Source organism: Nelusetta ayraudi, unplaced genomic scaffold (genome assembly GCF_046127955.1).
Source record: "Nelusetta ayraudi isolate G7.1 ecotype Tasmania unplaced genomic scaffold, CSIRO-AGI_Nayr_v1 ptg000006l, whole genome shotgun sequence".
Lineage (NCBI taxonomy): Eukaryota > Metazoa > Chordata > Actinopteri > Tetraodontiformes > Monacanthidae > Nelusetta > Nelusetta ayraudi.
Window position 1 is genome coordinate 2097501 of NW_027466056.1, and position 23461 is coordinate 2120961.

General features: G+C 45.2%; 1 protein-coding gene across 1 annotated transcript in view; it reads right to left on the bottom strand.

The window, feature by feature from the left end:
• The window catches only part of ube2o (ubiquitin-conjugating enzyme E2O), a 25594-nt gene extending 3030 nt beyond the window's left edge, over positions 1-22564 (bottom strand). Inside the window, exons 1-18 of the mRNA XM_076014178.1 lie at positions 22385-22564; positions 20359-20847; positions 8980-9039; positions 7600-7710; positions 7106-7203; positions 6902-6965; positions 6337-6480; positions 5599-5708; positions 5352-5502; positions 4843-4900; positions 4268-4442; positions 3709-3864; positions 3418-3572; positions 3117-3229; positions 2827-2955; positions 1902-1991; positions 1049-1248; positions 34-463 (exon numbers count right to left, since the gene is read on the bottom strand). Coding sequence (XP_075870293.1) covers positions 34-463; positions 1049-1248; positions 1902-1991; positions 2827-2955; positions 3117-3229; positions 3418-3572; positions 3709-3864; positions 4268-4442; positions 4843-4900; positions 5352-5502; positions 5599-5708; positions 6337-6480; positions 6902-6965; positions 7106-7203; positions 7600-7710; positions 8980-9039; positions 20359-20847; positions 22385-22534 — 2883 coding nt within the window. The 5' untranslated portion in view covers positions 22535-22564. The remainder of the gene's footprint in view (positions 1-33; positions 464-1048; positions 1249-1901; positions 1992-2826; positions 2956-3116; positions 3230-3417; positions 3573-3708; positions 3865-4267; positions 4443-4842; positions 4901-5351; positions 5503-5598; positions 5709-6336; positions 6481-6901; positions 6966-7105; positions 7204-7599; positions 7711-8979; positions 9040-20358; positions 20848-22384) is intronic.
• Between the last annotated feature and the right edge of the window lie 897 nt (positions 22565-23461).

The window sequence follows — 23461 nt, forward strand, 5'->3', positions numbered from 1 at the left end:
TGGACACCGACCCCCCCCCCCCCCCCCCCTTACCTCGGCCGTCGCCCCTGCGCTCCCCCCAGCCGCCTCCACCACCGCCTCCATCTTCTCCTCCTCCACGATGGCCACGTTGTCCAGGGTCTTCCTCAGGTTCTCCTGCAGCTTCTTGATGTCATCCAGGAAGCGCTTCTCCTTGGTAGGCTTCTCCGAGCTGGCCGGCGACACCGAGGCGGCCGCCTGCGACGACGTGGAGGCGGGCTCGGCCAACGTGGGCGAGGTGGGCGAGCCGCCCGTCCACAGCTGCTCCACAGTCATGTTCTTCAAGCTCTCCAGGATCTTCAGGGCCTCCTTCAGCTCCCTGAAGCCCCGGGAGGCGGCGTCCTTGCTGGGCTTCTCGGCTCCATTCAGCGGGCCCGAGGCGGCGCCTGCAGGGGGGAGCAGGGAGCCGGGAAAGTCGTGACACCGCAGCAGGGAGGACGTCAGGCTGCTTCCAGATTCAACAGGTGCACGCTACCATTTTCAGATTCACTACAATCAATCTGATCTCTCTGATCACCACAGGAAGGATTCTGGGATTCTGTTCAACAGCTTGGCCTCACTGACTCACTTCTGCAGTGAAGTCCATTCTAAGCAGCGCCACGAGATAATCTAGTGGAGTGCTCTAAGAACATCACCAGTGCAGGAAAATCAGTCAGGATGTGCTGAAGACATTATGGGATGGCTTGGACACTGCTTCTGCTTTGGTCGTTTGTTGTACATTGATTGATTTGAGTGTTTTTGTAAGTACTGTATAGTTTATTTTTTGTACTGTGTTTTGTAGTGCTGCAACAGTGTAGTTTCCCAATGTGAGATCAATAAAGTACATCTATCTATCTATCTATCTATCTATCTATCAATCTAAATGTCATACCGCACTCTGGGCCTTTCATCTAGAGTTGCTGAGAAGCAGACTGTCCTACCTGCAGCAGAAGCGGCCGCCTCCTCCGTCTCCTCGGCAGAGGCCGTCCTGGACGGGCTGGTGCCGCCGCCGCCTCCTCTGCTGCCCTCTGCAGGCGGGATGATGAAGGGCGAGGAGGCAGTGGGCGTGGGCGTGGCTGTGTCGCTGGCATCAGCGTTGTTGGCGTGGCCGTCGTCCTCGGTGGTGAGGCCGTTGTCCGTCTCCCAGCTGTCGCTCTCGTCCTCCCACTCCTCGGTGGACAGGACGCTGCTCGTCTCCTCCACCGAGTCGTAGTCCGTCTCCTCGATCTCAGACTCCACGTTGTACAGTTGCTGTGGGCCGGGACGCCAGTGGTGAGTGTCGAGCCCACCCAAACACACCCAAAGCGCCTGCGGCGCCAACGTGTTTCAGAAGAGTGAAACCAACGGCTGAAGCCGCTCTGGAAAAATATGCTGCTGTTCTAGTTTTCACACTCGTGTGGCGGCCGCATCAATCACAGCAGGTAGGGTCGCTCAGGCAGGAAGTATCCAACTATCTATCCACCTACCTACCTATCTATCATCTATCTACCTATCTACCTACCTATCTATCATCTATCTATCATCTATATATCTATCATCTATCTATCAATCTATCATCTATCTATCTACCTATCATCTATCTCTCTTGTTTGTCTATCTATTCTTATCTATCCGTATGTCTATGATCCATCCATCCATCCATCGATATATCTAGTCTCAGATATCTGCAGGTCGAATCATTCAGGCAGGAAGTCAATGATGTGAAAACTCGGTGGATCCAGTTGATTTTCATCATAATATCCAAGTTCGATCGTCAAACAATAAAGCAGATTTCACTTGAAATCTTCAACTAAAATGAACAAAATGCAGGTCAACTTTAAAAAGCTGATGACCAGGGCTGCAGCTCGGTTTGCCAGCGGTGTGCAGGGTCAGGGCGGCTCTACCGTCCTGAGGGAGGGACTCACCTGTGGCAGGACGATGGTGGTGGAGTTGTCGGCCCACACCACTTCCACTTTGCTGCTGGCGTCCACCCTCGACACCTGGCCCACCGATGTCTGATGTCGGAGACGGGCAGTCGTTGGTTTAAGAAGGACAGAAAAAAACACAATGTCCAAAACCAGTTTGTCAGTACAGACAGTTGACGTGAGGGTGAAATATGAGTGTGCATGCAGTGCATTCCCCCTACAGGAAGGGTACAGTAATCAGCACTTCCGTCCCCCTGGTCCTTCCAGTTTAGCAGAGGTCTCTGGTGCTAGGCTAGTGCAAGTCAATGGTTTCTGCTAGCCTGCCAATAAAAACAATCTTACCCACTCTGCAGTGCAGCCGATGTACAGACAATGAACACCAGACTGCGTTGATGGAAAAACGTTCATCGCTTTGCATTCTAAGGGATTAGTGATGGGAATAGTGAACAGTGCATAGCAGTGTAGTTCTCCATCCTGTAGTTGCAGATGGCTGCAGCATGGGCACAGACTACTGCTACATGCTCGACAGCGTCAAAACATTTGCACATTTCCAAGTTGATCTGTTTCCATCACCAGTTTTTTTATTGCCATAATCAGGTTTTGCACAGTTCTAGGGGGAGTGGAAACGCAGCTGGTGTATTTGCCTCAGTGTACAGTGGAGTGGGTAAGATTGTTTTTAATTAGCGGGCTAGCAGAAACCATCGACTTGTGCTAGCCTAGCACCAGGAAACTCTGCTTAACAAGACAACTGGGTGAAATGTGTTGAAATGATCCCGCGTCCAGAATTCTGAATCACCCCTATAAAGTGATGCAGACGCGTTGACTCATCCTTCTGTCTTCTGCGGGGCGCTGCCGAACATTCACGCTGAATCATTTTCACAGGATTGGAAAATGTCTGAGCGGCGGCCGAGCCGTTTTGTCTCACCTCGTTGTCACATTCGTCCTCTGCATTGTCCGAGTTCCATATTCTGATGACGATGTCGGTTGTGCGGAAGTGAAAATCAGGGTGATCTGCGATGTCGTACACGCTGACGTCCTCCTCGACTCCAATGACCTAGAGGCGGAGCAGCAGAGCTGACGATGAAGCCACACTCGGCTACGTCAATGTGTGTGTGTGTGTGTGTGTGTGTGTGTGTGTGTGTGTGTGTGTGTGTGTGTGTGTGTGTGTTGCGTGTCATATCGGTGCCGCAGCTCCACTTGAGTTTTCCCACTGACCTCCACGTCTTCGATGAAGGGATTGAGTTTGATCCACTTGACGACGCACGTTCTGCCCCTATGATCCCCCGACTGGATCACACCGTACACCCCTGAGTCCAGGATGGCTTGTGCTGAGAACAGTATAAGTATCCCTCAGTACTTGATGAGTGACTAGTAACAGAGGTGAAGGGAATCAGAGGAGGGTGGGGAACAGGGAACCAATACTGCTGAACTCCTCTGCAGTCTTATTTCTACATTTTCCACTCTGTTTTCCTTTTATTTATCCTTTTTATTTCAGTTATAAATGTGCGACGCTTACGCCGTTTGTCCACGACAAAGTCTCCGGGGCAGAACTCGTGGCTGTCGAGGTGCTGGATGGGGATGAGGTCGTTGGATCGGATCCCCCTCTCCAACCGCCCATCCTTCCACATCACGTCCGCTGTGGTCTTGGTGAACATCACCTCCACTGCAACCCTGCGCAGGAACAAAAAGGCAGATGAGTGATAGCCAATCAGATCTCGAGTCTGCGACGCCAAGACCGGCTAGAAGGTCTCATAGGCTGAACTGGCGCCCGAAATAACGACATTGTCATCTCCTGCTGCTCACTGACCGATCTCCAGGCTTGAACTCGCGGGAGAACTTTGTCCTTTTCTTCTTATGCTTCCTCTTCAGGTTTTTGATGGACAGCGGGATGCTTTTCTTGCGGTTGGTCCCCAGACCGCCGCTCTGCGACGAGGCGGTGGAGCTGGCCGACGACGTCAGAGAGCTGCGCCGCAACCACAGGGCAAGGAGAAAGGTTTCAAACTGGTGGAGCCCACATTCAGTCGCACTTGTCAGAACAACCAGCGGGGAGTAAAAACAAAAACACCTGCTGAAGGGAAAGAAAACTGCCAACTTTGCTGTTGAAATTTCTCAGACAGACAAACAAAACAAAAAAAAGTGTTTCCATGAAGCTTTTGTGATATTCCTCCACCTTTCAGCCATATTTGAGAGGTTTTTCCAAGTTCAGCTGTTTCCATCGCCAGCTTCTATTGCCATATTTAGGTTTTGTGCAATTCTAGTGGTCATGGAAACGCAGCTAATGATGAAACAAATTCCCTGAGAAAAAGCCTGTGATGCATGTGAGCAGTCTTCAGGACGTCGCCTCGGCTCTGCTCTCACACACACACCTGGTGTCATCGGTGTCTTCGGCCGCCTCGTCGTCGGCGTCCTGCTCGGTGGTTTCATGCGGGCCGTCGGTGGTGGTGGTGGTGGTGGTCTGGTTGACTGGGGGGTTCTGAGTGGGAGCCACAGGACCGTTGTTGGAGTGAGACAACTCTGGATGCTCAGCTTTGGCCTCGACAACTGAGAGGATTGGGAAAAGGTACATCAGGCTGAGGGGTCAGAGGTCGTGACTCGTCACTTTGCATTTTGATTCTTATCAAAACTAGAAAATATTTGTAAAAAAAAATGGGTAATGGTGTGCATAATATTTACGGTGTTTATAAATAGCCTATTATACTTGAAATAATGTGGTAATAGTGTATATTTTTAACACTGTACTCTAATATATTGTAATATATAGTATTAGTGTGTATAATACTTAATGGAAATATATTGTATCTGGAATATGGTAATTACTGTATATTATTTATAGTGTCTATATATAGTATTAATATAGTGCATGTGCATAATACTGGCAGTGCCAAGGTATAATATGTAAAATATGGGAATATAGTGCTGAAATATAATAGTAATGTTGCACCTTGTGTTTCAGCATTTTCCGTCTTCTTCCCTGAATCCTTCTTGAATATCCTTTTTAACTGCAAGACCACACACACACACACACACACACACACACACACACACACACACACACACACACACACACACACACACACACACACACACACACACACACACAAGTTGTTAAGGGTTGTGAGCTTGATGTTTGCATGCATCAGCACTATGTCATAGCCAAACCAGTGTGTGAAATACAGGGGGGTTCAGTGGGGTTCAGTAGGGTCAGACCTACCCCCCCTCCTCCCCGATATATATACATACATAAATACATACATGCATACATACATGCATGCATACATACATATACACGTATATACATATATGTATATATACGTATATACATATATGTATATATACGTATATATATAGATATACATACAAAAATAAGAAAATTTAGATTGGTAATGAGGAACGAATATTGACAGGTATTTCGCACACTGATCCAATTACGCTACACACATCCATCCTGACCTTTCTGGCCACAGGGTCCTCCGGCAGGAGAGGGGCTCCTTCGGGACCCTCGCAGGTGATGCGCGTGGCGTCTGGCTTGGCGGGGAACACGTACAGGGCCCTCTCTCCCAGCTGCCTCTGCGTGTGGTCGTAGTGACCCAGGCGCCGCACCCTGAGCCAAAGCCACACAGCAGCACCATTAAGCCATCGATTGTTCAGGTCTTACAGCTGTAGAAAAACCATCACGCTGGAAACATCTGGGGCCGACCTGCAGAGGTTCTCTTGAGCGATGGTGGAGGGGGGAGGGTAGACGCTGTCCGACCCTCCGGGGGAGTAGCTCTTTGTGATCCACGTCACCTTCAGCTCCGCCACTTTCACCTGACGAGCAGCACAGTGACAGTCAGTCCCTGCGTTTCCATGACAGTCTTTTGCAAAATAAAAGTTTTCAACCAAGTACAATTGCGATTTGCAGGTGTCCAGGTCCACTTTCTGTCATGACTAGTAAACAAATTTAAATTATTGAATTGTGTTCTGCAAAATAAATACCCAAAATCGTCTCTAGAAATATATACATAAATATTTTAAATTCCCTTTTTTAAAAAAGGGAAACTGCTCACAAAGCAGTGACCCCATCAAAACAGCTCCATGACTCACTTTTGGGTCGCGACTCACCAGTTGAGAAACGCTGCCATAAATCATTATTTTCACTCATAATAATAAATAATGATAAATAAACAAAGAAGTATATTGAGAAACAATTATGTTCACAAGACCGTTAATTGAGTGTTTCTATGTAGAAAACACCAATAAGATCATGAAGTTCCTTTATCAGCAAAAACTACGACGTATTTAGATTAATGGGAGCAAAGTCATTACATATTCATTATAATGAGGCTATTTTAAAGTGTCTGAATCCAGTATAGATTTTTTTTTTGTGTTTAAGAGAAAAAACAAAGTTGACAGTTTGTTAGGAGGAAGACGGCAGCGTCCTCGTGGTCCACCGTACCTCCTCCACCACCACCCTGAACTTGGACTTCCTGCTGAGAACAGGCTTGACCCCTGACAGCCACTGCACGTTGGAGAAGACCTTGGCTGGACCGATCAGAACCTGGCCCGGGTAGAACCCGTAAGCCTCGTCGAAGAACAGCCCCTGACGAACAACAGTGACAAGTCATGAGCAGCAGCAGCAGCAGCAGCAACGTGATGTCATCGGCGTACATAAGAGGTGATTTACTGTTTTTAGAACTGTGACATTAAGATGTAACATAATAAATAAATAAATAAATAAATAAATAAATAAAAATAGTCCTCTTGCGCGCCACACAAAAAAAAACATTAATTACACAGAGGGCAACAGAGGCAGCACCCTGCACTCTGTGCCCTCTGGGTGGCGCTATAGGACGATTGCCTCCAAAACAACCCGCTTCAAAAACAGTTTTATCCCAAAAAAATTCCACCAGCTTGGCTGTGTGGCTCATTAAAAGAATCAGAATCAGAACCAGATGAAATGTCATTGCGAGGTGAAACACCGGCTCCTGTTTGGGTTGAGCTGAGGAGCTGCAGCCACGTACCGAATCGCTGACGTGAGGACAGACGTCGTAGAGCTTGGCGCCGTCCTCCACACTCATGGAACACCTGCAGAGCGGCGTGCACACCAGTTAGACCACACACACACACACACACACACACACACAACACACACACACACACACACACACACACACACACACACACACACACACACACACACACACACACACACACACACACACTACCTGGCTCCGTTGGAGAGCTTGAGGATGAGGTGATTGGTGAGGTCGTACACTTTGCCCAGCCAGAAGTCGTAGGCGATGTAGTCTCCGTACATGAAGGACTGCCGGACAGAGCAGGACCATGAGAAATGATGTTTTAGTGACGGCTGAATTAAATTGAATTAAAAACATTTACAAACACGTGCTTTAACGAATACATATATATCTCTATATATATTTCATTTATATATACTATGTAGACTTGTATATAGATCCTTATTTTACTCCACCAAGTTGCACACTGTTTATAGTTTATTTATACTTCCGGTTGCACATTGTTCACCCTTACTTTTTACTTATTCTGTAGTTTGTCTTTGTTTGTTTTTTAACCTAAGTGGTAGAATAGAGAACAAACCAGAGTCAAATTCCTTGCTTGGCCTGTACAAACTTGGGTCAATAAAGCTTATGAGCTGAGTGTGGTTCCTTGTTGTGCGGCGCTGGTTGTGTAGCCGACCCACCCAGATGTGCTGCAGCTCTTTGCTGTTAACTGGATACAGGCCGCAGTTTGTTCCCACCAGTTTCACAGCGCACTCGATGTCAATGTTGGTCACAATGCCACACTGGTTGTCCTGTAACGCAGCAAAAACAAGTTCAGCATCAGCATAAGATGAAAATATCTTCTTCTTTTTTTTTCCTTTTATACCCTACAAATATTTCTATTTTTTTTATTTCCTTTTTTATTTTAATTAATATAATTTTCTATCTTTTTTTGCACTATACAGCTGCTGTGATTATACACATTTCCCCACTGTGGAATTCATAAAGGCTTTCTTTTCCATTCTATTCTATAATGTATCACTCTGGGTGATGTCATCATGACGGAATGTGTGCCTGGGACTTTTGGATCCAAATCAGGCTGAACAATTTGGGGGTTAAAAATCTAACTGAGATTATTGTGATTGAAATTGTGACCTGGTTTACTTTGACCTATCAATATGCATCCATTCAGTGATGGATTTAAACATCTACCACATGAAAAGTCACGGCAAACTTCAAACATAGGCCATGTTCTAATCCAGGGGTCACCAACACGGCGCCTGCGGGCACTAAGTCGCCCCCTAGGGACCACATGAGTCACCTGCAAGCCTGTTTTAATAGTAGCACAACTTGTGAAATGCGTGTTAAAAAATAAAAAAAATTAAAAAAAAAAAATCTGCTGCTATTATTTTGTAATCACATTTGCACGCATTCAAAAATGACAACATTTTTATTCTCCATAAAGTCTTGAGAAGTTTACGTGAACTCGTGATTAATCGAAGCGTTGAATATTAATATTATCTGTATCCAACTGGGTCAAGTCATTGTTGATAACTGTTGTGAGAAATGAATGTGATCAGAGTCTTCACATTTCATTTCATTTCACATTTTCACAACTTGTTTTGTGTAGTTGATAGTTTGCTTCCCCCTTCGTTTTGTTGCGTTTTGTGTTGTCAGAGCAAACAAACACAGCGAGTCCCGCTCACCACCTGCAGCGTCCAGAATCGCAGGGTTTGCCATTGGAAAATTACACCGTTTCAAATTGCGAACTTGATTTTAAAACAGTTCATCGTTCAGCTTTGGACCCAACGACCCTCTTACCCCACACAAAAAACAGAACCATCGTTTCATTTCTGTATTCACATTCAAAGCGGGAGCCCTGGCATCGCGTTTACACAAATAGTCTCCTTCCCATCCTTTGTACGTGTCAAACTGCATTCTTATTATTCTGCTCACATCTGGCTCGGCAAACAGAGCATCGCAGCAAACTGTGACTCGACTGGCGAAAGACAGGAGCCGGTTTCAACAGAAAAATACCAGGAGTGACAAAGAGGGGGTGAATTCCAAGGAGATTCACTCACGTTGGAGTTGTTCCTTCGCACGATGTCTCGGATGACGATGGCTCGGTCCTCCAGCTTCAGCTGAGAGAGAGAGAGAGAGAGAGAGAGAGAGAGAGAGAGAGAGAGAGAGAGAGAGAGAGAGGAGAGAGACAAGCAGGATGAAGACGACTCTGACTTCCCACCAGGTGCGATGACTCGCAGTGTTAATGAACCTCGCAGCGCTGCCACGCATCAATCACACAACGTCACCGGAATGATTTGTCACACACGTTCGTTCAGTCGTGCACGTGTGGGGCTGGATGTCAATATACATGAGTAAAGAAGGTGAATCAGTACTTTTATGAGTATTTCTTCACACAAGTATCCGTACTTTTGCCACCTCTGTATATTTTGTTGTTTGACCCAGAGATTCCCAAAATGGCCCATTTTGGCCCAACAACAACACGGTGACACGCTGCCAGACTCTTGTAGCAGCCCCTCCTGTCATCATCATACCAATGAACAACAACACCGCTGGGCTGCTTTTGCCTGCCGTACGTCGTCATCCGCTGCCACCATTCTGCCTTTAACTGCATAGATTTGGAGAATGTAGTGATTTGAACCACAGCTCACGTCGTGTGTGGTTGGTGTCACCAGGAGGCGCTCCTCTACGTGACCCAAAGCTCAGGAAAATGATCAAGATTTGTTTTTATTGTTTCGATGTCTGATCCCTTCATAGTGCATCTCAGGGCCAAGGCTGCTGCTGCTGCTGCTGCTGCTGCTGCTGCAACACGACACCACTGACTTCTGGGAGAGCAGCAGCCACTGAGAGCAGCGGAAGAGGAGCGCAGATCGATGAACCGTCATGTCCCCCCCTTGTAATCCGTTAAACAGCAGCAGCGGCTCTGGATGGAAGTACACTGACAGGCAGGTAGCAGGCGCGCGCACGCACGCACGCACGCACGCACGCACGCACGCACGCACGCACGTACGTGCACGCTCCTCTAAATTTCAGCCTTTCACACAAGAGGCATAAACCAACTTGCTTGGACGGACGGAGACGCACACGTGCACGAACACGCACACAGACACACGCACACAGAGCTCTTCATTAATATTCTTTTAGTGCATCATGCTGCAGTGCGCTAGAGTAGTAACCAGTTTCCGTCACTCTGCTGTTGAAACCAGGCAGCAGAGACACACTGGACAAACCACAACAAACAACACACAACAGCAGCCTGAAATGGCTGCACAGCCACCTCGCCTTCATCTCTCTGGTATAGAATTTATGCAGACTTCTCGTTTTTTTAACAAATGCCAGCGTGTTTGCAGCGATGGGAACGATGCTGGCTTGCAGCTGTGCTTCTCAGCTTCATTAGGAATGTTCATATTTAACATGTGTAATACATATTTGTGTGTTCAGATGTAGAGTGTGTGTGTGTGTGTGTGTGTGTGTGTGTGTGTGTGTGCACGCGCGTGTGTGTGCGTGTGTGCATTGCCACTGACTCCAGCACAGGCAGACAACCTTGGCCCTCTCCATCCAGGCTCCTCGGATGGCAGATTGATTACAGAAATCGATGCAGAATGCTGTTTGCTTTGACTTCCCGGCCTAATTAACACGAGCCAGTGTTCAGGTGCTGGAGGAGGAGGACAAGGAGGAGGAGGAGGAGGAGGAGGAGGACGAGGACGAGGAGACACTGCGGAGGATTGCAGGCTGGGCCACGCCTGTTCTCTCCGCTCTGACTGACACCATTCCGCGCCGCACATGTTCAGCTTTCATCTCACAGAAGAGCCCTTCACACTGGGCTTCAGTGGAAAGTGGGCTACCCTGACTGTGCACAGGGACGGCTTAATATCTATGTGCATCACCACCTCCTGGTTATTCTCAGCAATTAATCCTCTATTTAGAAATGGAAGATCCAAATTTAGAAAATTTAAGATCAAGGATGAAGACTCGCTAGACCTGGAGGGGAATGGGGGGGGGGGGACTCTTTAGACTGGTGGGCCACAATGGGCTCTGAAATGTGACAGAGGGGCCGGAGCAGCCGCCTTATAGATGGAAAAAATATATTAAGTTGAAAACATGTTGCTTTAATGTCAATTGAAAATTAACAAAAGCAAAGTTGCAACAAAATCAGTGTCTTTGAAGGCCCACAGTGTTCAGCTCCTTACTGAACTGACTCTTAGTACACTGAAAAGTGGATGAAATACAGCTATTTTATTACTTACTTATTATTAATATCATTTCTTGAAGTTCGGCCGGCCGGATTTAAAAGCTTACCGGGCCGCATATGGCCCCCAGGCCGTAGTTTGCTCATGTCTGCACTAGAGTCAACCACTACAGCACATGCACATAGGCAGAGGTAAGTAAGGCCAGGAGAGAGAAAAAGCCTAGAAAGCAAAGGGCAGGGAGGACGACAGGGAGCCGGAAAGAGTCGTAGAGGGGAGGGTTTGTCACGAGGGGACGATGTCACGAGGGGACAATGTCACGAGGGGACGATCCCACTCGGAAATGAAGACGAGACGGAGAAGATGGCGATGGAGCGCGAGGCAGAGGGTTGAGAGACACGTGGATGAGGTGCAGAGGAGACTGTGCCAGCAGTCCAACAAGTGGGTGAGCGAGAAGCATCCCCAGAGAGAGAGGGAGAGTGAGAGAGAGTGCCAGACAGAGAGAGTGAGAGAGCGAGTGAGCGAGTGAGTGGCCAGAAATAGATGGGAGCGGCACAGCACACACGCTAGATAGTGAGATAAAACGGGAAAGGAGAAGAGCCGACAGGCTCCCTGCTGGCTTCAGAGAGCACTGAGGAAGAGGAGGAAGAAGAGGAAAGGGAGGTGGAGGGAGGAGGGAGAGAAGGAAAGGAGGAGGAGGAGGGGGGAAAGAAGTAGGAGGAAGAGGAGAAAGTGGAGGAGGAAGATAGGGGAGGAAGAGAAAGAGGAGGAGAAGGAAGAGGAGAAGGAGGGAGAGGAGGAGGAAGAAGAAGAGGAGAGGAGAGGAGAAGGAAGAGGAGGAGGGAGAGAGAGAAGAAGAGAAGGAGAAGGAGGGAGAGGAGGAGAAGGAAGAGGAGAAAGAGGGAGAGGGGGAGGAAGAGGAGAAGGAAGAAGAGGAGAGAGAAGTAGAGGAGGAAGAGGAGAAAGTGGAGGAGGAAGATGGGGAGGAAGAGAAAGGGGAGGAAGAGAAAGAGGAGAAAGAGGGAGAGGAGGAGGAAGAGGAGGAAGAGGAGGAGGAAGAGGAGGAGAAGGAAGAGGAGAAAGAGGGAGAGGGGGAGGAAGAGGAGAAGGAAGAAGAGGAGAGAGAAGTAGAGGAGGAAGAGGAGAAAGTGGAGGAGGAAGATGGGGAGGAAGAGAAAGGGGAGGAAGAGAAAGAGGAGAAAGAGGGAGAGGAGGAGGAAGAGGAGGAAGAGGAGGAGGAAGAGGAGGAGAGAGAAGTAGAGGAGGAGAAGGAGGGAGAGGAGGAAGAAGAAGAGAAGAGGAGAAGGAAGAGAGGAAGAGGAGGAGGAAGAAGAAGAGGAGAGGAGGAAGAGGAGGAAGGGGAGAGAGAAGTAGAGGAGGAGAAGGAGGGAGAGGAGGAGAAGGAAGAGGAGAAAGAGGGAGAGGGGGAGGAAGAGGAGAAGGAAGAAGAGGAGAGAGAAGTAGAGGAGGAAGAGGAGAAAGTGGAGGAGGAAGACAGGGGAGGAAGAGAAAGGGGAGGAAGAGAAAGAGGAGAAAGAGGGAGAGGAGGAGGAAGAGGAGGAGAGAGAAGTAGAGGAGGAGAAGGAGGGAGAGGAGCAAGAAGAAGAGAAGAGGAGAAGGAAGGGAGGAAGAGGAGGAGGAAGAAGAAGAGGAGAGGAGGAAGAGGAGGAAGGGGAGAGAGAAGTAGAGGAGGAGAAGGAGGGAGTTCCTGGACTGAGTTGCCATTTCAGCTCTGAGCAGCTCGTGCAGTGGTTGCTTTGTGTAAACTGCACAATGCTGAGACCAGCTTTGTTTGTTGTAAAATGAAGTGAGTGTTGTTTGACTGAAGACGGCTCAGTGTCGACAGTTCAGTTTAGACGCATGTTAAACTAACTGCTCTACTCACAAGTTAGTAAACAGTAAAGTTACGTGCACTATTAGCTGCGTTTCAATGACCCCTTTTATTTTTCTCAAGACCCAATGGGAAAGCAGCTATAGGTGGAGCAGGTGGAGCAGGTAGCTCGTTTAGCGAGGCCTTGTACAGCTCAACCTTTCGACACAACAACCCCCTGTTTGTAGTTGGAGGTAGATCACCACCAAAATTCTGGAGTCTGTAAGGACCATAACAATGAGGGCCCTGTTATTACAAATTGTCGATTTTATGCTCAATTATGTTCTTGCAGCGTGATCTACTGCAGCCTGCACGCATGTCAATGAATTGGTTCACAGTGTCCTTATTTGACCTTGGCCATATCTAATCGGAATATTAAGCTCCACTCAAACCTGGCCAAACAGATCATTGTGCTGCTGCCTAATGGCTTTTTCATTTATGACCACACGTTCAGCTAAACCAACGACTTAAGTCCATTATGATGCCCCTGGAGCCTGGAGCATGGAGCAACCAATCAGGGAGCAGAAAGGGACTTTGTGCACTCTTGATCAAACCAAAACGACCCGTGCACTGAAGTGCTGTGGAGAGGGACTTGATGTCAGTCGGCCTAATGGACCAACATGGACAGCAGTAGCGGTGCTGTCCCCAGCAGGGCAGCAGCAGTAACAGCATCCTTTTCATTCAGAGACACAGGGGGGAAACTTCCTGCACGTTCAGTATGGAGGGTGAACGCAACAACAGCAACAACAACAACAGGATGGTGCAGAATGACCGGGACGGAATAAACAACTGAGATCTGACGTCGATGAACGCATCTGCACAAAATTGAATCTCTTAAAAGGTCCAGCGTGTAAAATTTGGCCCGATTTATGACTTTTATATTGGTAAAAGTTCAATATACAGGCCAGAAATACATCATTAAAAGTGTATAATTGCAGTACAAAGAGTACAGACGCTGCAATCTAAAATGTATCCACTTGATGTCGCTATTTCTTTACAAAATCTCCAAATATTACACACAACCTTTGACTGATCCTTCAAAACATGGCTGACGAGACCGAAAGCACTCATTGGACAAGCAAATCAGGTCAACGAGGACGGAACGTCAAATTATGCAAACAATCAATGTAAACAATTGATGTTACTGATTTTAGCCACTCCACTCCAAGATGAACGTTTATAATTATAATTTAAAAAAAATACGAGAATTGATTTTAGCCTTTTGCCTGGGTGGGAATAAAAACTATTCGTGTGGTCGGACATCACAAGAATAGCTCACAGGAAGGGTAAAAGCCATTGTGCAGGGTTTAAAGTTAGTTGAAAGTCGTTTATCACTTTGTCTGTTTCCCAGACAGAGACGTATCTGTTGGAGGGCAGCAGTCAGAGTCAGCTGTCCAGAGAGCTGGATCAAGGTGGAGGGGGCCGGGCCATGCTGACAGATGGGTGTCAACCTGCGGTCAGCACGTCCAGTGCCTGCAGGGCTCGTCCTCATGTCTTCATCTTCAATTTTTTTGTTATTAGCTGCTTTTTCATGACGCCTAGAATTTCACAAAATATCACAAAAGTGTCATGGAAACACTTTTTTTTTCGCATTTACACGTCAGCAGACGTGACGTACGGGGTCACGTGACCACTTCACTGACCAGTGAAAATGGTGTGTTTTTTTTGAACGGAAAAGGAGACAGAATATTTTTTTACAAGTAATCAAAGAGAAAAATATAGCAACCGTTCTTGACAGCAAACTACATCGAAATGCAGATTTATCCCAAGATGTTTTGTACCTCCATCCTCCTCAAAGTGGGGTCTCACACCATTCAATGGAAACACATGCAAATCGCAAATTTAATTTGTCGAAATATTTTGAAACATCGCTTTTATTTTGCGAAAAACTAATGGAAACGCAGCTGTTGTCTCCAAACAACAATATAAATCCGAAAAGGGGACTCTTCTAACGTAAGAGGCTTTAAAAATGTTGGTGTGAATCAAAGAAAACACACTCATTGTGGACCGAGTGAAGTTATCTTGACTGGTTGGTCCCACAATATGGCTCGAGAGGGGACGAGACCAGAAGCCAAGAGGATTTTAATGGCCAATAAGATGACATCATGGCTTTCACAGCTAAGGTGGCAGGAGGGGGAGCAGTTACACAACTAAGCATGTTATCCATCTGCTTGCTCAGCTGTCAATGGCACAGATGCAAAGGCCATGAGAATGGGGGCTGGACACAATATCAATTCAATTGATTGACTTTTGCTTTTGTTTGGAACAATGTGGGGAAACTCACACTCAGCCCGGTTATCCTCAGTGTAGGAAGTGGCACAGGCCTTTCCTTGTGTTATTCACTAACACTGCACATACTGAAGCAAGGAGTGACCGACATTCAAATGACAAAGGAAATCTGAGAAATAAAATGATTTACTGCGCAGGCTTTGCCATTTGTAGAAAAATCTGCACATTCACTTCCATTAATCAGTCAACCAATCAATCAATCAATCAATCAAATTTCATTCATGAGGCCCTAAATCACATCCAAAGGCGTCTCAAAGTGCTTTGCACAACCCATCAAGAAGTCCACCTTAAAAACTGCATTTCCTCCTCTGAGATCAATTAAACTAAAAAAAGAAAATGGTCTCTGGTATCTTTCCAGTAATGTCTCTGTAAACTCACGATGGCATATCAAATTGTAATCATGCAAAGTGCACTTTCCTTTTGCACATTTTGTGTAAAGATTTTAAAAATAAATCGGAGGCTTTTCACTGCTTTCCCCTATTTTTGTGGCTGGCCAACCACAACCTGCCAAGCCGAGCCTCTTGAAAACAACAACAGACACAAAATACAAAACAGACCAAAGCCAATAAAGCCAATAAATCCTCCATACATTGTATCAATCCAATGGTTTATCGTTTTTTTCAGAGCTTGATAGGTGAACGCCATGGAATGATGATGAGCCAAACAAAATACCAAAAGATGTTCCGGATGTAAAGACTCAAGAGTGCTAGTTGGGACGAGATTGAAGCAGTAACAGCAAATCTAGATCCAAGAAGACCTCACGATTCAGACCGAATCCCTCCCAGGTAAAAACCATCGCTGCTCTCTGAATCGCCTCCAAACTTCACCACATTTCCTGACTGCACCAAGCTATGGTGTTGTAGTGAAGGCCGCACCAACCGAGACCAAGACCTTGTGTCACCCCAGACTCAGTAAAAACGCCTAAAAACCCTTAAAAAGGTGGTCTGGAGACCAAGACCAAGACCAAACTCGAGAACTACAACACTACACCAAGCCCTATGTTCTGCCCCACAACTTCAAGTCATCAGAAGTATCTCGCAGCCACCTCAACAAACGACATCACACAGGTGTTATTTCATCACGCTTGAGGGGCTCAGCTATGTTTCCGGTGTCCCGTGTGGAACGCTGCCTCTCCCATCACCTGCCGCAGTGTACTCGTGTCCTTGGGTGGAAATGTGCACGTTGTGCTGCAGCAACAGGACTATGTGCAATTTGTAATGCTGACTGGATTTAAAGGTGCAGTGTGTAAAATTTTATTGATCAAGATTTAAGATTGCCAAGATTTATTGACAGAAGCTTAATATTAATGGTCGACCCATAAATGTGTTTTTGCAAGTGCATAATTACTGCAAAATGAATGTAGTTGCCCATAGAGCAGCTATTTTTTTATATTTACATATACATTGCTTGTTTACAGGCAGTGGCCATATTGCAGGTCTGGTACGGACAAGAGTGCGTTTCATATTTAGAGTTGGAGACGTTCAACATTCTCAAATAAATCATGCTGTAACAAATTATTAATTAGTTTTATTTGGCCATATTGGGTATAAATATTGTACTGACTGAAAAATATAACTTACATTTATAATTTAACTTAATGTAACTTACTGTTGCTACACCAAGCAAGGTTTTAGATGAACAAAGACAACATTGAAATTGATGGCAGACTCATGAAAGAATGTTAAATATTATGGTGCCTGTCACTGTGCTAACATAGCTGGAAATTGGCAACCGGTGCTTCTATACACTGGTGTTGATTTTCTTCTGCTCACCAGCGTTCCTTGAACCTGGACTTCAGAATTTCTGCACTGAAGTCCATTATCACTAGTTTGATGAAATAACGTTCTTGATTGCTCTGCCATCGTTATGAGTGCAACAAGATCAATCAAGATGATGTGCTGAACAAGTATGGGAGCATCTTCGTGTTGAATGAAAACCATTTCCAATGTCTCATTAAAAATGATTGAGAGAATTCCAAATAAAATTCTGTGTGACACACTTAACAGTAGGTTGTTTTAAAGAGTCTGAAGTATAAACCATGCTGCTTTGTGCACTCTTTTATATATTTACACACACAAGTGTGATTATAATACAGAGCTTTGTATTAGCAATTGTTTTAGCAATTTTAAAGCATTCAACTTGTGAAATGATGGCTTCATATTCATTCTCTAAAATCACATTCAATTAGACATCCAAGGAAACGAGTGTCAAAGCCATCCCATAATGAGTTCAGCACATCCTGGTTGATTATCCTGCACTAGTGATGTCCACTAAATTATCTCATGAAGCTGCTTATAATGGAGTTCAATACAGAAATGAGTGAGCCCAAACGTTTTGAGCAGTTGTGTACGGATAAGAATTCATCACTGCTATGTCGACTTAATGTACGTCTCATTTTCATGTACCGGTCACTTTTGATGCATAACTACTGTATACAACATACAACCAATCAACAACATTGTTGAGGGAAACAGAGGCCAAAGCCAAGGACAGGGAGTACTTGTCACAAAAAATAATAACCTCTCCTCTGTCGCTTCAAAAAATAATGTAGATGAAGAAAATTTATTTTGGTGGCGTCTATTTATAGCGTTTGTGTACGCTCAGTCAGCAGAGGGCCTGCTTGGAGCAAGTTAGCGTTGACTCAAGACAATTTGCAGCGTTCCACCTCGCCGATAAACAGCGATTCTCTTTACTGTGTCCATGACATAATGCTTGACAGACTGGGTGGACAATCACGATAAATGGCTAAAAGCAGGCTTAGATCGAAGCACCGACACGTATGAGGAGCTTCATGTTGACCCTTTGTGAGGCCTTTCTTTGCACGCTAGGAACATAATGGATATACTACACAAAGATGTGAAATGCTAATATGCAAACCCTTCTCACCAGCTGTGACAGGAGTTTGTAACAGAAACAAAGGTGCTGAAAAAGTTTGGAAAGGACATCTCGAACTACAAAGTAGTTCTAGATGGGGAGAGATTCACCTCCTCCTTGAGCTATTAAAATGTATTCACACAACCTCAGAAAACAATTCAGAGGCTTTTTTTTTAATCAACTGTAAGTGATTCTGCTTTTATCACCCCAGTGCAGATTTTCAGCATCAACTGCCACAAAAGAGAAAACTACAAACAGCAAACTACACAATGAATTCCTATACAACATGAAGTGTATCTCCTGCAACTCAATGTGCCAACATACCAAACAATAAACCTCAAAACTGCAGCATGCTTCCATGTACATGCACACTAGCACACACTAGATTCTTTGGGGACACAGTGACGAGTCATGACATAGCAGAAATGGAGAAAACAGCTTGTAAACATCAGTCATTGTGCGAGTGAGCCTTTGTCATGACAAAAGGTTGAATGACAAACTAGCCAGAACTTTGCTCATTGAGCCTAAAGGACAAAAACAGAAGTCGAAGGTCCACACAGGCTTCTTCTGGTCACCACCTCATGTTCTACCTTGTGGCCCTGTTGTATAAATCCCGAGATAAATCTAGACAAGTCCAGGGGAAAGGACTGTGTAGCACTTTCTCCATCATTTACAACTACCGCAGATAAGAACAAACAAATTGTTTAATATTGCTCAGAGACTGGCAAAATGATGAATATCGATCACTTTGACTATTTAAAATGAAAAAAAAAAAACACCACCTTCTGAAATTGGGGTCACTTAATATATCACTTTTAGGATCAACGGTGATAACCTAATGTAGAGAGTGAACTACATAGTAGAAGTAAAAGTGCACTAGCCTGGGCCTAATTTGTTACACTATGAGGACTGTGCGAGAGAAAGAGCTGGTAGAAGGTGGTCTAAAGAAGCATTTGAGGAGGAACACAAGATCGGGTCAAAGTGAGACTGACTTGGGTGAATGTAAACTGCAAATGTTCATCAAGGACTGAAAAACTAGAACTGTTCTGCTGACTACCCAAACAATCTACATTTTCTTTTTAACCTAAAAAGAAATGAAATTATTTCAGGCTTAAATGATGAACACTGTGGTAAAATGGATGCAAACAAACAGCCATAAACACAGAATGCAATGAGAGCATCTGTGTCTGCACTATGTGACCTGCCCTGTCAGATCAGAGGAGAGGGCAGGGCAGGGCAGTGCAGGGCAGACAGGTTTACAATGCGGACGTATGTGTCATCAGAAGCTGGTACGCTATGAGGGAAAACAGAGAAATGACTACTCGACTATTAGCTGGAGTGACTGACAGCAGCAAAGACACACCCAGCTGAGGAGCCGAGTCAGGGATGAGCCTACCGATGGGTACAATACCTCAAAAAAAAAATCTTAATCTTCACAACTTTCTACACTGCAGATAGATACTGAAGACGTGTGCAAAAGCCGAGAAGTTGCGCCCATCCATTAAATAGGTGCTGGACTCAAAAATGAATCAAAACTATGATAAAGAAAAAGGAAGAGACGGCACACTTCTGCTCCCTCTACGTGCATTTATTTTGCACATCCAAAATTGAGATTTGGATGTGCTAAATAAATGCACGTAGAGGGAGCAGAAGTGTGCGGTCTCTTCCTTTTTTTTTTTTCTTTATCTACTTTAGATAAATATATGAGCAAGATATATGTAATTGTGCAGCAAAGAAAAACACGTTCAATAACTCTAAGAATGTTTTTTTTATTAGAGGTGGCTATTTTGAAGAATTTCAATATAAAACGTGTGTTTGAGTTCTTCTACAATTTTACACTTTTAATGTTTCCTATATAATTCCGTGCGTGTTCATACGTAGTTTTGATGCCTTCAGTGATAAAGTGCAATGTCAATAGTTATGAGAATGGAAGAAAACACATTAAATTCATAGGGTGACGGGAACACCCTATTTGTAGCCTCCCAGTAGCAGCTTGGCTGACAGGAAGCTACGAAGCTAGGTGGCTAGCCTGCTAGTGTTGACTCGCCCCATATGGACTTGGCAGCTTAAGCGAAGCAAAGTCAGTGTCATGCTAAGCGGTGGCAAGTCAATTCATCTTTCTATTTTTAGAAAACCACCACATGCGTATATAAAGTCGCAGTCATGACAGGTTAAAGCTGTAAAAACAAACCCCAATGAGCTGATGCGTGGTTGGTTACCTTTGTTTCTCTGATGTCCTGCTTGCCTCCTTCTGGGTACCACAGCACACGGACAAATCCCCTGTTCAGAGGCCGATTGTCCACAGCGCTCTCAGTGTCCGAGCCACATGCTTCTCGTCCTCCTCCACCGCCACCTCCACCGCCGCCACCCCCTCCGCCTCTCCCTCCACCATCGTCGATGTCCGAGTCCGAGTTAAACTCCTCCTCGCCGTGGATCATCCGTACGAGGCCAAACCGCACAGAGCCACGGTACCGCCCGGACACCAGGTCGTGGGAGAAGAGGAGCCGCTGGGAGCCGTCCGTGGTCGGAGACAGAGCCGAGGATGGAGGCTCCGAGCCCGGGCTGGCCGCCGGTGAAAGGCCCGGGCTGGTAGATGCTGCTGCTGCAGCCGCCGCCGCCGCCGCTGATGCGTCTGTGGTGGCCGCCGCCACCGCCGCCGCATTCGATGCTACGGGCTCCGCCATCACCACTGTTGTCAGGGAGTGATGCTACAGACACAGAGTGAGAGAGTGAGTGAGAGAGGCAGGGAGGGAGAGAGAGGGGGGGGGGGGGGGGATGACGGAGGAGTGAGAAAAAAACTGGAACCTGGAAGCAGCGCGATGCACGTGTTTACGTCGGTACGGTTGCGCTGCGTCACAAACGCAGTTGACCACGTCATCACGTAAGGGTCGGCTTCCTTTTGGGGGGAACGGACTTGTCATTACATCCACTCAAAAGTTTGGACACATTCTCCTGATTGAATGGTTTGTCTTTCATTTTCATGACGTTTTACATTGTGGATTGTCACTCAAGGCTTCAAAACTATGAATGAACACAAATGGTATTAAACAAAACAGTGTGAAATAACTCAAACACGCTGTATATTTAAGTTCTTCAAAAGAGTCACCTTTCAGTAAAAGCATATTTAGAGTTATTTAACGTTTTCCAATTAAATAGTTGTCATTCGACGGACCACTTGTTGGGGAATCTTCAAGGCAACAAAATACAAATTCGAATTCTGATACGGGTCTATCTTTATACTCGCAAGACTATTAGTACCTTGTCAAAGTTCTGATTTACAGGGGAATAAGATGGCACGGATCACGAATATTTATTGTGTTTAACTAAATGTCAAAGAGACATGTCGACTTTTATTGTAACAATACCGAAAAATCAGGTTGGTGGGACATTAAAAGCATAGCAGCGGAGGTTAGAACGTGAAAAAGACAAAGTAAGTAACGCAGAGCGAAGGCACATCCGGTCTTCACTCTTCTTTAACCAACCGAGAAACATCTTAAGCTTACTTTAAGTTCGCCGACTGGGAAATTCCGGTGGTCCACGGAAGAGTTCATCCGAATAAATATTCCGACAAGTTTGATGGAAGCGTTATCTCGCGTTTGTTGTCATCTCGGGAACTTCCGTCAACAACATACTGCGGCGTAAAGCTCTCTTAAATCGGCAGAGAGCACTTCCGGGGCTCTCACGGTGCCTCCTACTGCGACTGCGAAGATATATATAAAAAAAAAGAGTCCACTTTGATGTGAAACATTAAAGACTGTAGGGGGCTGTCCTGGTTTCACACGAAGAACGCGTCAAGTTTAATGTTCACATAATGAAAGAAAACCCTCATTGATGGCCATTACTTTGGAATAATGGTAATAATAATTTGTAATAATAGTTATTATAACTATAAAGCATAGTTGTATTACATAACAACAACACTAACGACAACAACAACAATAATAATTTTCTTTCACACAATGAAATAAATCAAAATCAACAAACGACTGAGATTCCAATTCACTCAAAAAGGCAAAATGCAGACGTGAATGCATGCAGAATGTTATCAAAGTTCTGCAGTTTCGCTGAAAAGTTGAACCGTTCACTGAACCGACAAAACCTGGCTATGAAATCGAGTTTCTATGAAGAAGCGCTCAGTTTGACTTCCCCTGTGTAAGTTGAAGTTCTACCGTGTTGTGCTTCACATTGTCATATATATCCCAATGTTGTTAGACACGAAACGGGTTTTGTTGTTGTTGTTCCTACCACATTCGCTGTGAATCCGAGAGCAACACAGCTTTCATGTTTTCTTGACTTCAGTTTTGGTCGATGATCGTTATTCTCGCTCAACTTTATCTTGCTTGAATCTGAAACGTCGCTTATTTTTCTTTTTCCCCCCGAAACACATGTCTCCATTTTATTTATTTTTTTGACACAGCTTTCTCCTCCTTTCACTCTGTCGAAGGTGGAGTTACAATTAAAGCGCGCCGTGTCACCCGAATACTCGTCCGGGTAATACAACACATTATCGAGTAAAGATACGGGAATCAAATAAACATTTCATAAATAATACCGGAATAATAAATAAAATAACATATAATAACGCGATAATAAAATGTAGACATTTCAGCTTTTGAAGAATATCAGTAAGTGGTGTAAAATATGAATTCTGTTTTCATCTTTTGATTTGTTTTAATTTACTGATCGAATTAGTTTAGTTTCGGTATACATTTTAAAACGTATTTGAACTCATTGAGATTTAAAAAAAAAAAAAAAAAAAAGTTATATACATGAGAGAAAACAGAGTAAATATCAACATATGGTAACTTGTTTTAACACCTTTTTGAAAAACCAAAATCTCAGTGCCATTGAAAAAAATCTGTCTGCTGAAGTCCTCAACGTTCTAAGCAGAAGGAGGCGCTGTTGTGCTTTTTTCAGTCAGCATTTGCAAAAGACATGGTGGAGTCCACCTGTGTTCACGGATGACGAAAGGCTTGTACCAGCTCAATGTATTCTTCTTTTCCTTTACGGCGCAGATGAGAATACAAAGTTTATCTCTTCACTACGACAATGCCTTACTCTTTGAGGTATGTAAGCTCCTGAGAGTCTTGATCAAAAATCTCGTCTTCTGATTTTGGATCAATCCAGCATTGCCCTCTATATGTGACGCACTTGGGCAATGCAGCCCGGAGGTTTTTTTGTTTGTTTGATTGTTTGTTTGTTTGTTTGTTTGTTTGTTTGTTTGTTTTAAGAGTCATTCCTTCATAGGACATGGTTTTTGTGCACTAAGAAAACAGAATCTGCAATAAAACACAACCTTAAATGGGTTTTGCATTGAAAATC